Source organism: Coregonus lavaretus (genome assembly GCF_964263955.1).
Source record: "Coregonus lavaretus genome assembly, chromosome: 16".
NCBI lineage: Eukaryota > Metazoa > Chordata > Actinopteri > Salmoniformes > Salmonidae > Coregonus > Coregonus lavaretus.
In genome coordinates this window covers 34,768,508-34,785,806 of record NC_140003.1, presented here as the reverse complement: position 1 = coordinate 34,785,806, position 17,299 = coordinate 34,768,508, and the positions used below count along the sequence as shown (strand labels likewise).

The window sequence follows — 17,299 nt, the reverse complement described above, 5'->3', positions numbered from 1 at the left end:
AATTCAAAATTACATTGCTTGTCTTTCATAATTTGGTCCACAGTGACGTGAGAGACTGATCAACAACTACAGGAAGCATTTGGTTGGAGTCATTGCAGCTAAAGGTGGCACAACCAGTTATTGAGTGTAAGGGGGCAATTACTTTTTCACACAGGGGAATTGGGTGTTGCATAACTTTGTTTATTAAATAAATGAAATAAATATGTAATTGTTGTGTTATTTGTTCACTTATGTTCCCTTTATCTAATATTAAGTTTTGGTTGAAGATCTGATAACATTCAGTATCACAAATATGCAAAATATGTGGGTATTACTGAGGGTAGCTCCTGATAGTGGATAATATTTAACATGATACAAATTGTAAAATAAAATGGAGAAAAGCTTGGGCATATAATCACCGTACCTTCACCGCTATGCAATCTGGTTTCCGAGCGGGTCATGGGTGCACTTCAGCCACGCTCAAGGTCCTAAACGATATAATAACTGCAAATCGATAAAAGACTGTACTGTGCAGCCGTCTTCATCGACCTGGCCAAGGCTTTTGACTCTGTCAATCACTGCATTCTTATTGGCAGACTAAATAGCCTTGGTTTCTCAAATGACTGCTTCGCCTGGTTCACCAACTACTTCTCAGATGGAGTTCAATGTGTCAAATCGGAGGGCCTGTTGTCTGGACCTCTGGCAGTCTCTATGGGGGTGCCACAGGGTTCAATTCTCGGGCCGACTCTATTCTGTGTATATCAATGATGTCGCTCTTGCTGCTGGTGACTCTCAGATCCACCTCTACGCAGACGACACCATTTTGTATACATCTGGCCCTTCATTGGACACTGTTAACAAACCTCCAAATGAGCTTCAATGCCATACAAGACTCCTTCCGTGGCCTCCAACTGCTCTTAAACGCTAGTAAAACTAAATGCATGCTCTTCAATCGAACGCTGCTTGCACCCGCCCGCCCAACTAGAATCACTACTCTCGGCGGGTCTGACTTAGAATATGTGGACAACTACAAATACCTAGGTGTCTGGTTAGACCAGGGGTGTCAAACGTCCGGCCCGCGGGCCGGATCAGGCCCGCAAACGGGTTTAATCCGGCCCGCGAGATGATTAAAAAATAAATAAATTGTAAAGTATAAAAATGCGCTGCAATTTTTCAATAAAATAAACTGCTGTTCCAATTGCGTCCACTGGATGGCGCAATAGCAATTGTGTTAAGCAAGCAAACTGTTTATACCGGGGCAGAGCAAGTAGGTCAAGCACGTGCAGCCAATGAGCTACTTTGTTTTGCCCACGATATTTATTACGGCTTCTACTTTTAACATTATGTGCTTTGGCACCCTCATTGCCCCAATATGTCTCTGTCAAAAAAGAAAAAAGTGGATGCAGAGTGCAGAGTGTTCCAAGAAAAATGGTCATCCTATTTATTCACGGAATTGAATGGGAAAGCTGTATTTTTGGTGTGTTCAGAGCATGTTGCAGTGCTGAACGAATATAACCTTCGTCGCCACTATGTGAGTCTTCATGCCGACAAATATGACAACTTTCAAGGACAGCGGAGATGAGAGAAGGTGAATGAACTGTTGGCGGGTCTGAAGAAACAGCAGTCTGTGTTTACTCACAGCCGAGACATCAGTGACGCTGCAGTGAAAGCTAGCTACCTCATTGCTAATGAAATCGCAGTGGCTTCAAAACCATTTACTGAGGGTGAATTTGTAAAAACATGCATGATGAAGGCAGCGGAGATTGTGTGCCCTGAAAAGCAGCAGGCTTTTGCAAATATCAGCCTGACAAGAAACACAGTTGCAGACAGGATTTCCGATCTTTCAGTGGATTTGGACAGCCAGTTGAAGCAAAAAGTAAAGTCATTTATTGCGTTTTCGGTTGCAATTGATGAAAGCACGGACATTACAGATGTTGCACAACTGGCCATTTTCATCCGCGGAGTTGATGACACATTGACCGTCACCGAGGAGTTTGTGTAGTTGGTGCCAATGACAGATACAACGACAGCAGCTGATATTTTTACCGCACTCTTCGGCGCGCTGGACAGGGTCAGAGTGGACTGGTCCCGCGCTGTCAGCCTGGCTACAGATGGTGCGCCCTCAATGATCGGGAAAAAAGCAGGCGTTGTGACAAAGTTCAGAGAGAAAGTGCAATCTGCAAATGGAGGACGTGATTTTTTGACTTTTCACTGTATTTTGCACCAGGAGGCTTTGTGTTGCAAGTCATTAAAGATGGATAACGTCATGAAGGTGGTCATCCAAACTGTTAATTTCATCCGATCCAGAAGCCGGAATCACCGTCAGTTTGACAGCCTTCTCAGAGAGAAAGACCACATCTATGGCCTGCCATACCACACTGAGTTAAGATGGTTAAGCCGAGGTGCTGTGCTGAGGCGTTTCTTTGATTTACGAGAAGAAATTGAACAGTTCATGGAAGAAAAGGGCAAACCAGTGTTAGAATTTCATTCCGCAGAATGGATGCAGGACCTTGCATTTATGGTGGATGTTACAGAGCACCTGAATAACTTGAACAAACAGCTGCAAGGGCGCAACAAAGTTGTCACGCAGTATTATGACAGCATACGTTCTTTCAGGTTGAAGCTGTCATTGTGGGAGATGCAACTTGCCGGTGGTGATGCAGCTCACTTCCCCTGTCTGAAAAATGTGTGCGCGACCCAACATGTGGCAGACATGAAGCGGTTCAAAGATAAAATAACGGGACTGTTACGGGAGTTTGAGCAACGCTTTCAGATTTATGTTTATATGTTTTTATGTTGATGTGCTATTGTTTTTAATTGATTTTATTTTATTTGTATATTTAACCTATTCTTGACTCTGTGGTTCTTGCACTTGTTTGGGGAACAGGATTTCATTATTTTTATCTACATTTCTGCCTGAGAAATGACACCCTGATATAGTTCTGTGATCTGTGATATACTTCTGTGAATCACTGAGGCATTGTGTGTTTGTGTGTTCTTTGTCCTCAGAACTTTCAAATAACTTGAGGTGTTTTATGATTAATAGTGATGTTGTGCTTTTGGACACTGTCCTCAGGCTCCAGCTTTATGTTTATATGTTTTTATGTTGATGTGCTATTGTTTTTAATTGATTTTATTTTATTTGTATATTTAACCTATTCTTGACTCTGTGGTTCTTGCACTTGTTTGGGGAACAGGATTTCATAATTTTTATCTACATTTCTGCCTGAGAAATGACACCCTGATATAGTTCTGTGATCTGTGAAAGTTCTGTTAATCACTGAGGCATTGTGTGTTTGTGTTTTCTTTGTCCTCAGAACTTTCAAATAACTTGAGGTGTTTTATGATTAATAGTGATGTTGTGCTTTTGGACACTGTCCTCAGGCTCCAGCTTTATGTTTATATGTTTTTATGTTGATGTGCTATTGTTTTTAATTGATTTTATTTTATTTTTATATTTAACCTATTCTTGACTCTGTGGTTCTTGCACTTGTTTGGGGAACAGGATTTCATTATTTTTATCTACATTTCTGCCTGAGAAATGACACCCTGATATAGTTCTGTGATCTGTGAAACAGTTCTGTTAATCACTGAGGCATTGTGTGTTTGTGTGTTCTTTGTCCTCAGAACTTTCAAATAACTTGAGGTGTTTTATGATTAATAGTGATGTTGTGCTTTTGGACACTGTCCTCAGGCTCCAGCTTTATGTTTATATGTTTTTATGTTGATGTGCTATTGTTTTTAATTTATTTTATTTTATTTGTATATTTAACCTATTCTTGACTCTGTGGTTCTTGCACTTGTTTGGGGAACAGGATTTCATAATTTTTATCTACATTTCTGCCTGAGAAATGACACCCTGATATAGTTCTGTGATCTGTGAAAGTTCTGTTAATCACTGAGGCATTGTGTGTTTGTGTTTTCTTTGTCCTCAGAACTTTCAAATAACTTGAGGTGTTTTATGATTAATAGTGATGTTGTGCTTTTGGACACTGTCCTCAGGCTCCAGCTTTATGTTTATATGTTTTTATGTTGATGTGCTATTGTTTTTAATTGATTTTATTTTATTTTTATATTTAACCTATTCTTGACTCTGTGGTTCTTGCACTTGTTTGGGGAACAGGATTTCATTATTTTTATCTACATTTCTGCCTGAGAAATGACACCCTGATATAGTTCTGTGATCTGTGAAACAGTTCTGTTAATCACTGAGGCATTGTGTGTTTGTGTGTTCTTTTTCATTAGAATTTTCAAATAAACTTGACGTGTTTTATGATTAATAGTGATGTTGTGCTTGTACTATTTTGGACACACTGTCCTCAGGCTCCAGCTTTATGTTGTATGTTGATCGTATTAAAACAAAGAAAACAATCTGAAGTTGTTGTTTTTAAGTTATATATACCATGATTTTTCCGGTCCGGCCCACTTGGGAATAGATTTTCCTTCATGTGGCCCCTGAGCTAAAATGAGTTTGACACCCCTGGGTTAGACCGTAAACTCTCCTTCCAGACTCACATTAACCATCTCCTATCCAAAGTTAAATCTAGAATCGGCTTCCTATTTCGCAACAAAGCCTCCTTCACTCATGCTGCTAAACATGCCCTCGTAAAACTGACTATCCTACAGATCCTTGACTTCGGCGATGTCATTTACAAAATAGCTTCCAACACTCTACTCAGCAAATTGGATGTAGTCTATCACAGTGCCATCCGTTTTGTCACCAAAGCCCCATATACTACCCACCATTGTGACCTGTACGCTCTCGTTGGATGGCTCTCACTACATATTCGTCGCCAAACCCACTGGCTCCAGGTCATGTATAAATCACTTCTAGGCAAATCCCCGCCTTATCTTAGATCATTGGTCACCATAGCAACACCCACCCGTAGGATGCGCTCCAGCAGGTATATCTCACTGGTCATTTCCCAAAGCCAACACCTCCTTTGGCCGCCATTCCTTCCAGTTATCTGCTGCAAATGACTGGAACGAACTGCAAAAATCTCTGAAGCTGGAGACACTTATCTCCCTCACTAACTTTAAGCATCAGTTGTCAGAGCAGCTTACCGATCACTGCACCTGTACACAGCCCATCTGTAATCAGCCCACCCAACTACCTCATCCCCATATTGTTATTTACATTGTTATTTATTTTGCTCATTTGCACCCCAGTATCTCTATTTGCACATCATCTTCTGCACATCTATCACTCGTGTTAATACTAAATTGTAATTATTTTGCACTATGGCCTATTTATTGCCTTACCTCCATAACTTACTACATATAAACACACTGTATATAGATTTTCTATTGTGTTATTGACTGTACATTTTGTTTTTGTTTATTCCATATGGAACTGTGTTGTTGTTGTTTTTATCGCACTGCTTTCCTTTTCTTGGCCAGGTCGCAGTTGTTAATGAGAACTTGTTCTCGACTGGCTTACCTGGTTAAATAAAGGTTAAATACAAAAAATAAAAAATACTTTCTAAAGCGCATACATCAACTTGGCATGTTCAGCCCTACAGAAGACTATAGTTCAGGTCTCCAAATTTCATCCATGCAAATTAGGAGGGCACACAATTAAAATTCTGAATAACGGCACAGCTATTTACATTGACCTCCACAATTATTGGCACCCCTGTTTAAGATGTCGTCAAGGACTTCCAAAAATTCTCCTTTTTTTTTAAACAACATATAACCCAAATGCAAAAAAAGAGAAAAATCCAACCTTTAATTTAAGTACATTACTTTGGTGTAAAAAAAAAAATTACACATTTAGAAAAAAATAAACTTGAAATAATGTGTCCCACAATTATTGGCACCCCTGATGTTAATACTTTGTACAACCCCCTTTTGCCAAAAAGACAGCACTTAATCTCCTCCTATAGCATTTCACAAGATTGGAGAACACAGAGAGAGGGATCTTTGACCATTCTTCTTTGCACAATCTTTCTAGATCATCCAATGTCCTGGGTCCTCTCTTATGCACTCTCCTCTTTAGCTCGCCCCACAGGTTTTCGATTGGGTTGAGGTCTGGGGACTGAGATGGCCATGGGAGGACCTTGAGTTTGTGACTGCTGAACCATTTTTGTGTAGATTTTGCCACACGTTTTGGATCATTATCCTGCTGAAAGACCCAATGACGACCCATCTTCAGCTTTCTGGCAGAGGCCTTCAGGTTTTTATTTAAAATGTCGTGGTAGTTCAAAGCGTTCATAATGCCATGCACCCTAACAAGGTTCCCAGGGCCTTTGGAAGAGAAACAGGCCCACAGCATCACAGATCCTCCACCATACTTCACGGTGGGCATGAGGTGCTTTTCGGCATACTCATCTTTTGTTTTACGCCAGACCCACTTAGAGTGTTTGTTGCCAAAAAGCTCAATCTTAGTCTCATCTGACCAAAGCACACGATCCCAGTTGAAGTCCCAGTGCTGCTTAGCAAACTCCAGACGTTTACGTTTGTGAGTGTTAGTGAGAAAAGGCTTTTTCCTTGCATGCCTCCCAAACAGCTTGTTGGCATGTAGAGAGCGTCTGATGGTTGTTTTGGAGACTTTGTGACCCCAAGATGCCACTCTTTGATGCAATTCTGTGACAGTGAGCTTAGGACTTTTTTTTACTTCTCTTACCATCCTCCTCACTGTGCGTTGTGGCAAGATAAACTTGGGACCTCTTCCAGCCTTGTTTGTCACTGTTCCAGTTGTTTTAAACTTCTTAATGATTCCTCTGACTGTAGATACGGGCAAGTTAAGGCGAGTGGCTATTTTCTTGTAGCCATTGCCTGACTTATGAAGGTCGACACAAATCTGCCTTACTTGAATGGTGTGTTCTCTTGTCTTTGCCATGTTGACAAATGGGTAAGAGAATTAGGCCTCTGTGTCATGTCATATTTATACCCCAGGGAAACAGGAAGTCATGAATTACAAATTAAAAGTGCCTAGATACCCTGACCAACTTTAGCAACTATAGAAAAATGTATTTAAAAAAAATCAATTACAATTTTCAGCGGAATTGTTAGGGGTGCCAATAATTGTGGGACACATGATTTCAAGTTTTTTTTTTCTAAATGTGTGATTATTTTTTTTACCACCAAAGTAATGTACTTAAATAAAAGGTTGGATTTTTCTATTTTTTTTGCATTTGGGTTCTATGTTGTTTAAAAAAAAATGAGAATTTTTGGAAGTCCTCGACCACATCTTAAACAGGGGGGCCAATAATAGTGGAGGGCACTGTATATACACTACATGACCAAAAGTCTGTGGACACCTGCTTGTCAAACATTTCATTCCAAAATCATGGGCATTGATATGGAGTTGGTTCCCCCCTTTGCTGCTATAACAGCCTCCACTCTTCTGGGAAGGCTTTCCACTAGAGTGACCTACCACTTCCCGGCTGAGCCGTTGTTGCTCCTAGACGTTTCCTCTTCACACCTAGATGTTTCCACTTCACAATAACAGCACTTACAGTTGACCGGGGCAGCTCTAGCAGGGTAGAAATTTGACAAACTGACTTGTTGGAACGGTGGCATCCTATGACGGTGCCACGACAGCAGGGGTTCAAACTGTAGAAGCAGGGGTTCAAACTGTAGAACCCAGTTCCTACGATTTTATACACCTGTCAGCAACGTGTGTGGCTGAAATAGCCGAAACCACTCATTTGAAGGGGTGTCCACATACATTATACAGTGGGGGAAAAAAGTATTTAGTCAGCCACCAATTGTGCAAGTTCTCCCACTTAAAAAGATGAGAGAGGCCTGTAATTTTCATCATAGGTACACGTCAACTATGACAGACAAAATGAGAAGAAAAAAATCCAGAAAATCACATTGTAGGATTTTTAATGAATTTATGTGCAAATTATGGTGGAAAATAAGTATTTGGTCAATAACAAAAGTTTCTCAATACTTTGTTATATACCCTTTGTTGGCAATGACACAGGTCAAACGTTTTCTGTAAGTCTTCACAAGGTTTTCACACACTATTGCTGGTATTTTGGCCCATTCCTCCATGCAGATCTCCTCTAGAGCAGTGATGTTTTGGGGCTGTCGCTGGGCAACACAGACTTTCAACTTCCTCCAAAATATTTTCTATGGGGTTGAGATCTGGAGACTGGCTAGGCCATTCCAGGACCTTGAAATGCTTCTTACGAAGCCACTCCTTCGTTGCCCGGGCGGTGTGTTTGGGATCATTGTCATACTGAAAGACCCATCCACGTTTCATCTTCAATGCCCTTGCTGATGGAAGGAGGTTTTCACTCAAAATCTCACGATACATGGCCCCATTCATTCTTTCCTTTACACGGATCAGTCGTCCTGGTCCCTTTGCCGAAAAACAACCCCAAAGCATGATGTTTCCACCCCCATGCTTCACAGTAGGTATGGTGTTCTTTGGATGCAACTCAGCATTCCTTGTCCTCCAAACACGACGAGTTGAGTTTTTACCAAAAAGTTCTATTTTGGTTTCATCTGACCATATGACATTCTCCAAATCATCTTCTGGATCATCCAAATGCACTCTAGCAAACTTCAAACGGGCCTGGACATGTACTGGCTTAAGAAGGGGGACACGTCTTGCACTGCAGGATTTGAGTCCCTGGCGGCGTAGTGTGTTACTGATGGTAGGCTTTGTTACTTTGGTCCCAGCTCTCTGCAGGTCATTCACTAGGTCCCCCCGTGTGGTTCTGGGATTTTTGCTCACCGTTCTTGTGATCATTTTGACCCCACGGGGTGAGATCTTGCGTGGAGCCCCAGATCGAGGGAGATTATCAGTGGTCTTGTATGTCTTCCATTTCCTAATAATTGCTCCCACAGTTGATTTCTTCAAACCAAGCTGCTTACCTATTGCAGATTCAGTCTTCCCAGCCTGGTGCAGGTCTACAATTTTGTTTCTAGTGTCCTTTGACAGCTCTTTGGTCTTGTCCATAGTGGAGTTTGGAGTGTGACTGTTTGAGGTTGTGGACAGGTGTCTTTTATACTGATAACAAGTTCAAACAGGTGCCATTAATACAGGTAACGAGTGGAGGACAGAGGAGCCTCTTAAAGAAGAAGTTACAGGTCTGTGAGAGCCAGAAATCTTGCTTGTTTGTAGGTGACCAAATACTTATTTTCCACCATAATTTGCAAATAAATTCATAAAAAATCCTACAATGTGATTTTCTGGAAAGAAAAATTCTCAATTTGTCCGTCATAGTTGACGTGTACCTATGTTGAAAATTACAGGCCTCTCTCATCTTTTTAAGTGGGAGAACTTGCACAATTGGTGGCAAACTAAATACTTTTTTCCCCACTGTATATACAGAATAATCTTATTTCATTGTGGAAAAGGGTCTGCAATACATGTCATGTTGGTATGATTTTCAGTTTGCTTCCTTTTGGCTGGTTTGACATTCGTCTCCAAGGATCATAAGGAAAAATCATCTGTGTCTTTACAATGTCCTTCTCTAAACGGATTACTAATTTACCGATCTATTATCAATTTATAAATTACAATGCATGGAGAATACATAATATGGTTTTTCGACTTGTAACTGGCAGGTTCCTGCGACCTTATTCATGGTTTCCTTACGCATAAACATGGTGGCATTAAGTCAAGTCCAAAATACGGTGTTTCTGTAGACACACCTCCAAAACACCTTCATTTTTTTGAGCTCCACCTAAAACGAAAAGTGTATGACTAGCATTCTATTCTCATGCTTAAGTTCAAGGTCAGAATATGTATAGAGAGAAAAGCGCATGAAAAGGGAATTGCATTCAATTTATGCAAGCTTAACCTCTTAACGATCAGACCCTTTTTTTCAATTTTCGCCTAAAATGTCATACCCAAATTTAACTGCCTGTAGCTCAGGACCTGAAGCAAGGATATGCATATTCTTGATACCATTTGAAAGGAAACACTTTGAAGTTGAAATAAAAGAGAAAGGCCACAATATAATATTGCAATTTAGATTTTGGTCACTAGATGGAAGCAGTGTGTGTGAAAGTTTCAGATTGATCCAGTGAAGCATTTTAATACTGGACTATTTTGTATCAAGTCTGGTCAATTGATACATTTTCAAGTACATAACTATAGAGAACATACAAATATTGATATGGTAATACAAAATGTAAGTTTACACACTCCCAGGAATGTCATACATGATGGATCAATAGCTTATACACTAACTTTCTAGGCCGGGCGGGGTGTGTGTGGAGCCATAGACAGCAGGGGTTCAAACTGTAGAACACAGTTCCTACATTTGAATATAAAAATGGATTTTATCAAACAAAACTATGCTACATTTTATCTCTGGGACCCTTAGGTTGACAAATCAGAGCAAGATATGTAAGTACATTATTTACCGTCAGAGGTGAATATATCAAACCAGTTGCAGTGATACATTTTGTTGTTGTTTTGCACTCTCCTCAAACAATAGCATGGTATTTTTTCACTGTAATAGCTACTATAAATTGGACAGTGCAGTTAGATTAATAAGAATTTAAGCTTTCTGGTAATATAATATATGTCTATGTCCTGGAAAGTTTGCTGTTACTTACAACAGTCATGCTAATCACATTAGCGCACGGTAGCTCAACCGTCCCGTATACGGGACACCGATCCCGTAGAGGTTAAGTCATGTCTGAATTGGGCCCATGTGCATACAGATTACTTGCCTGTCGTTTTTCCCTCGCTGTACTCTCTTTCATTCAGTTTCTTCTTCACATCAGCAAAGAACGGCTCCGCATTGACTGCTTCACATGAGGCTTTCGTTTAGGATGGTGGACCATTCTTGATAAACACGGGAAACTTTGGAGCGAGAAAAACCCAGCATGTTGCAGTTCTTGACACACTCAATCCAGTGCACCTGGCATCTTCTACCATACCCCGTTCAACGAGACATAAATATTTTATCTTCACATTCACATTCTGAATGTTACACATACACAATCCATGCCTCAATTGCCTGAAGACAATTGTCTTAGAACAAAATAAATCCTTCTTTAATCGGTCTCCTCCCCTTCATGTACACTGATTGAAGTAAGGGGTCATAGCTTTCACCTGAATTCACCTGGTCAGTTTGACATGGAAAGAGCAGGTGTTCCTAATATTTTGTACACTCAGTGCAGATTATCACAATTTTAGCTCAAAGTCGGTTGCAATTTGAAAAAAATGAAAAGTAGCACATTGAACCATGTCACGTGGCGTATTTTTTAAAAGTATTTGGATAGTGCTCAAACAAAGACGTCATATCTGGATTCCTCCATCTTTATGCACCATTGTTTTGTTTGGTCTTTTTCCTGTATTTTTTAGAAGCATCCAGCTGCAGACAGTGAGCGCTGAGGGCGCCCGGTCTGTGAACGTCTCAGATGGTGTTTTTGCTTCTCAGTTGGTATGTGCGCATGCAGTGTTCTAACGCCATGGACCAAGGCTATATACAGGTCCGATCAGACTGGCAAACACAGGTCCAATCAGACTGGCCAACCAGGAATAGGGCCATTCCGCCCCTGGCTGAAACCCTCATATTAAACACCAGTGGTATTCACTAAGTTGCTAGGTTATATTTAGGATAATCTTTTACAGCTTTGTCATTATATTTTCTATTCTAAAATCATCGTATTGTATTATTTTATATATTTTACATGTGATAAGGCCACACAGAGGGCCAGAGATAATTACAGACAACTGTGATAATCTGGGTGGAAAAATGCCACTAGATGTCATGTTATAAATTACATAAAATCCTTGAAAGTTACCAAACGTCAACTTTGTACGTTACCAGAAATATACCCTCCCTTTTTAACCCTATCTGCACCTATAGCGAACACACCCACAACACATGTAAACACACTGATCTATAATCAGCTCAATTTCTTTTCAACACTCAACACATATAGTTTGGGAGTCCACGAGGACCTGAGGAGTCTAACAAAATCAATTGAGATTCTCCTGGGGAGAAAAAGATATGACAGACTTCTTGATTGATTGACTGACAGACGATTAGCGTGATTGCTGATTGACAGGCAGCTGTGTGAGAGGGTGTGTTTGGTCCAGAGAGTATTACAAGAGCAGCAGTCTCAGCCCTGTCAGTCTCAGCTAGTTTCCCTCCATGTCACCTTGACCCTTAGCTCATCACAAGCAGAAGACCATGCCACACAAAATGGGTGAGTGATTTGTAAGAGTCCTAAACACTTTTGTGTCTTCCAGATTAGTTGCTGTTTTCATTTTGCCTTTATGCTAGAAGTTTGTTTCATTGAGTAAGAAAAGCATTATCTTCAATACTTGATGTGGCTTATCTGATCTGGTTGCAGCTGAGAAGGTTCTGATCGTGTACGCCCACCAGAGTACTGGGTCATTTAACGCTGCAGCTAAAGATGCAGCTGTGACAGCTCTGACTGCTCAGGGCTGTAAGGTGGAGGTGTCTGACCTCTACGCCATGAAGTTTAAAGCCTCTGCTACTGTTGATGACATCACTGGTAACAGTCTGAACCATGCGTTACTTCATTACAGTAGTGAATGATAAGTGTATAAGCTTGAGTGCCTATTAAATGCTTAAGGTCACAACAATTTTCTGTTGGCAAGAGCTTTTTCTTTTCTACCTCAACTTGCTTAGTCTCAGTCTGTTATGATTTATCAGGGGAGGTGAAGGATGCTGAGCACTTCCAGTATGGAGAGGAGACCATGCTGGCATGGAAGGAGGGCCGACTCTCTGCTGATATCACTGAGGAACACTGCAAACTCTCTGAAGCGGAGCTTGTCATATTCCAGGTGATCTCCTGCAGTACTGTGAAGTGTCTTAGGCTTACGTTGATGAAGCCAATTTTCCTATCCTCATTTTAAGTGTAGAGCCTTTAGTGCTTTTTGGATGGTGGCTGAAATGCACCCATTCCAGGTACTGGTTTTTGACTAGTGTCTCATCTCTCAGTTTCCTATGTACTGGTTCACTGTTCCTGCCATCATGAAGGGCTGGATGGACCGGGTGCTCACACTGGGATTTGCCTACACCTCAGAAAAGAGGTACAGCCAGGGCATCTTCAAGGTAGGGGATGCATGTAGGGCCTATGTAGATTACATTTTCAACCAGCAATGATCAAGAAATGACTCAGATTTTGTTCTTACTGTTACATCAGCTGTTGTACAATGACACAGGAGACATTTACTGCAATGGGCCTTTTAATAACACCACAAATAGTTGGTTTACATGATTCTTCAAGGTTCCTCCCATTCTGTGGTCCATTCATATCAATGTCTCCTCACCTTGTTTCCCTCCAGGACAAGAAAGCCATGCTGTCCTTCACCACTGGATCCCAGGAGTCTATGTTCAGTGCCAATGGTATCAATGGAGACATGAATGTCACCCTGTGGCCACTGCAGGTATGTTAGGCTTGGCTGACACTACCAGCATGTAGACTGCTGTACTGCAACGTGCTTTAGCTTTCTATATGTTATCTCCACTGGATGTCTGCTTTTATTATAAGCATTTGACTTCCAGGTTGGAAAGTGCTAATTTTAATGATTGGAGGACTGCTTCAGTTGGACAAATCAATTCATGTTTTATATACTTTGGCATGGTTATTGAATAAGTTAATTCCCTCTCTTTAGAACGGCATCCTGCACTACTGTGGTTTCCAGGTTCTGGCTCCTCAGATCTTCTGGGCTCCACCCCACATCCCCGCTGAGGCTCGGGACAGCATGCTGGAGGCATGGCGCACACGGCTGCAAGGGCTTCTGGGAGAAGTACCGCTTACTTTCACACCCTCTGACAGCTTTGATGGTGGGAGGGGCTTCCAGCTCAAAGAGGATGTCCAGGAGAAGCACTCAGCCAATGCGTTTGGCCTGTCTGTCGGAATCCACCTGGGCAAGCCCCTCCCACCCAACAGCCAGCTCAAAGCTGGGGTGTGAAGGATACTGGAGGACTGTCATCCCTACACATGCTGCTTATGCTCTAAATAACAAATAAAGATTGGCTTCCTTAAACTGAATGGTGTTCACTTTAATACCACACTTGTTATTCAATGCTTTAACCTAGGTTTCATAGTTGGTCAACTGACTAATTAACTCGTCTGCAGTCTTCCACATTTTCTGATGGCATTCAAGTATTTTGTTTAGTTCGCTAATCTTGTATGGTAGCCACTGGGTTGAGGCTCACTACTTTACAAAAGCAGCTTCGTAACACTCAGTTCCATACTCTCCCCACGCAGACATGCTGTGACCTGTATGCGCTCTCACTTATGGGGTGGCTTGATCCCTCTCCCACATGTCGCTTTGGTTTGGGTCAACCGGCGGGGCCTGTACCCTGCCACTCAAAGCCCTCAGCTTCCATACAGCGGGAAGAAATTGATCCGTTTAGGAGAAGGCTTACCATAGGCAAGGTCGCAGAGGGCTTTCTTTACATTCAGCGCTAAGTTATTGCATTGTGCTATGAATACACTGCTTGTTTCTCCAGATTAGGATTTCTGCAACTGTTTAGTGAAAATGTACCTCTGGGATCGGTTTGGAGTCAGGGGAGCTCCCTTGTTTTGGTGGGAAGCACTTAATTCCACAGCGGAAGCACACTGGGAACATGGTCCGAGCCCTTGGGTTCATCTGGGACTGCTGTTCCTAGACACAGGAAGCACAACTAGGGGCGAGCTCAAGCTTTTTGCAGTGTTTGTGAGTTTGCCATAGGGCCAGGAGTTTTCCCTGAACGGGTAATTGAGGTTTGTGGCATGTAACCTGTCAAGGGTGGGTATATTTGAGCATGTATAGGCTCTGAAGCAACCATGCTTGTCAGAAATAGTTGCAGGGTTTGGGCCAGGGTATGTTTGTCTGGAGGGACATCACCAGTCCTGTCCCATCCTGCTCTGCTATGGTTCTCATCTCCCATACGCTGACAGTAAGGCTATTCTCCACAATCAATGGGAGGAAGTGGGTACTCGTGCCAGGATCGGCTGCTCTGGATATCTCAGGGAGGTAAAACAAGCACATCCATTCAGAAAAACCTTTCTGGCACAGTGTTTGAAGCCTAAATGACTGGTGTTAATCACGCAAACCAACAGTTTTTAAAGGCACTGGTTGAAAATATCCAATAGAAGGCAATAGCAACTCAAAGTCGTTATAAGGGGAAAAGTAAGAACACAAACTTAACAGACATTACATTAGACCCCTTACAATGAGACAAAACACTGAATTAAATGGATATGACACTTAAGAGCAGTAACTATATATTTCCAGTTTGAAGGACTTGGAATAATATTACATATAATTTTTACAATCAAATGACTGCCTATTTGTTTTGACGGGGCAGTAAATTAGTTTCTCTGTCTGGGCACGACGTGACCTTAACGAGAAGTCAGTCATAAACAATTATGACCAAAAACAGGACATCAGTTATTCTTTTTTCGTTGCAAGGATGCAGTCTGGCCACGACCAGATTCAAACCGTTTGAGCCCCTTCCAACATATGGCCGGACCAATCAGTGTCCTCTGATAATCTGTGGGGCTGGTTTAGTTGATGACGACAATGAAGAGCACCTGTACTGGGTGAAGAAGTCGAAAATCATAACAATGGCTGCTCTTGAGGTTGGTGTTGATGCTGCTATAGCAGCAGTTATCAGAACTGGAGGTCACAACTTAATTGAAGGAACAGCGAATAACTGCATGAAATGCTTTTCTCTGGGAGAAAACGTTTTCGCTCTTCTCCTGACTGGGTTTAGCCAAGAGCTTGCTTTACCAGCTAGCTCCACCGATAGTCAATAAGGCAGTGTACGGATACTTACAGTAAGACGCCAACCACTAGGTAAGAACGCAGTAATAACCTGTTCATAGATAATACGTAGCTGCTAAATACTGATATAAAGTTCAATGGATTTTCCTGGTTATGTAGAAACAATTATTCGTTACCAGAAGAACTATCAATAATAGAGGTTAGCTAGCTGTTAAAAGGGTGTGTAGCTTAGTGGGTAAGAGCGTTGTGCCAGTAACCGAAAGGTCGCTGGTTCTAATCCCCGAGCTGACTAGGTGAAAAATCTGTCGATGTGCCCTTAAGCAAGGCACTTAATCCTAATTGCTCATGTAAGTCGCTCTGGATAAGAGCGTCTGCTAAATGACTAAAATGTAAATGTAAAATGTGTGTGTGTCGGTAGCTTCCCTCTCGCATGCGCTTGCTAACTTCACTTTCCCCCACGTTAGCTAGGTATTTGTGTAACATAGAGAGGCTCGCCAGTCGTCATTTCATGTAATTGCTTTACATTCACTCAATGCTGCACGTATTTAATCTCATCCAGGTAAATTGGTCCACAAGTGTTGTAATGGCGAAGGTGCATAAAGATGGCAGCCCCCATGTACTTACAGTGGGTCCTCATTTAGTGTTATTGGCCTAAAGGTCTACTTCAATATATATCAATCAATCATTCCTTAATTCGTTCATCTCATTACACAGTATATGTCACGTCTGTCAGTGAGATGCGGTTGAAGAAGTCAGGCGCAGGACACGGACTCTCGGAAACGTACTTTAATCCGATACTGAAAAGATGAACACAGAATAACTCCACGCAGGGAGGCAATAACCCGCTCACAAACGACATACGTGAAGGGATAATTATAGGGCAACAATCAAACATAATGTGGAACAGGTGTAAACAATACAGACAAAACTAGACAGACACCGATAACATCGAACGGCAGCAGCTAGTACTCCGGGGACGACGAACGCCGAAGCCTGCCCGAGCAAGGAGGAGGAGCAGCCTCGGCAGAATCCGTGACAGTATACAAGTCATTCATGCCTTTAAATACAGTCAAGCATTTTAGTTACAAAACAAAATAACATATGGATCCTTAAATAATTTAACAATAAATAAACCACAACATGTCAGCTAAAGCAATTGCATTCACAAATGCATGCAACTGTTTTTAATCTTGGCTGTATTAAACACTTTAATACCTTTTTAGACTATATGGAATTGATTATATTTGTTTGTAAATTGTTATTGTACTTGTGGTGTTGTTTAAACTGTTCCAAACGGTCAGAAAAATATTGTAATCTAACAGAACATGTTTGAGACAAATACTGTAATAAGCGCACAGCATGCACTCCTCCTACCCTCCTTGATATCCTTCTTATGTATTATTACAATTAGTATTATTATAGCTAAAACATTCTTTAATACATTTCAAGTTCATAAAAATTAACTTGGCAAGAGTCTATTGTCCTGCTGATAGCCCATCAAAGGTGGATGGCTTCTTTTTTATAACAATTTATTGAATGAATATTTCCCCGTAGCACTCACCTCTGTCATCATGAAGTGCTTTGAGAGACTAGTCAAGGATTATATCACCTCTACCTTACCTGTCACCCTAGACCCACTTCAATTTG

At 41.4% G+C, this 17,299-nt stretch overlaps 1 protein-coding gene across 1 annotated transcript; it reads left to right on the top strand.

Moving 5' to 3' along the window:
* Positions 1–12,107: 12,107 nt before the first annotated feature.
* On the top strand, positions 12,108–13,849 carry LOC311143817 (NAD(P)H dehydrogenase [quinone] 1-like; the record flags this gene model as incomplete). Its single annotated transcript, XM_084179695.1, has 6 exons — positions 12,108–12,111; positions 12,259–12,423; positions 12,585–12,715; positions 12,873–12,986; positions 13,220–13,321; positions 13,550–13,849. The coding sequence occupies 6 exons, from the start codon at positions 12,108–12,110 to the stop codon at positions 13,847–13,849; spliced, it is 816 nt and encodes a 271-aa protein (XP_084035821.1).
* Positions 13,850–17,299: the final 3,450 nt, after the last annotated feature.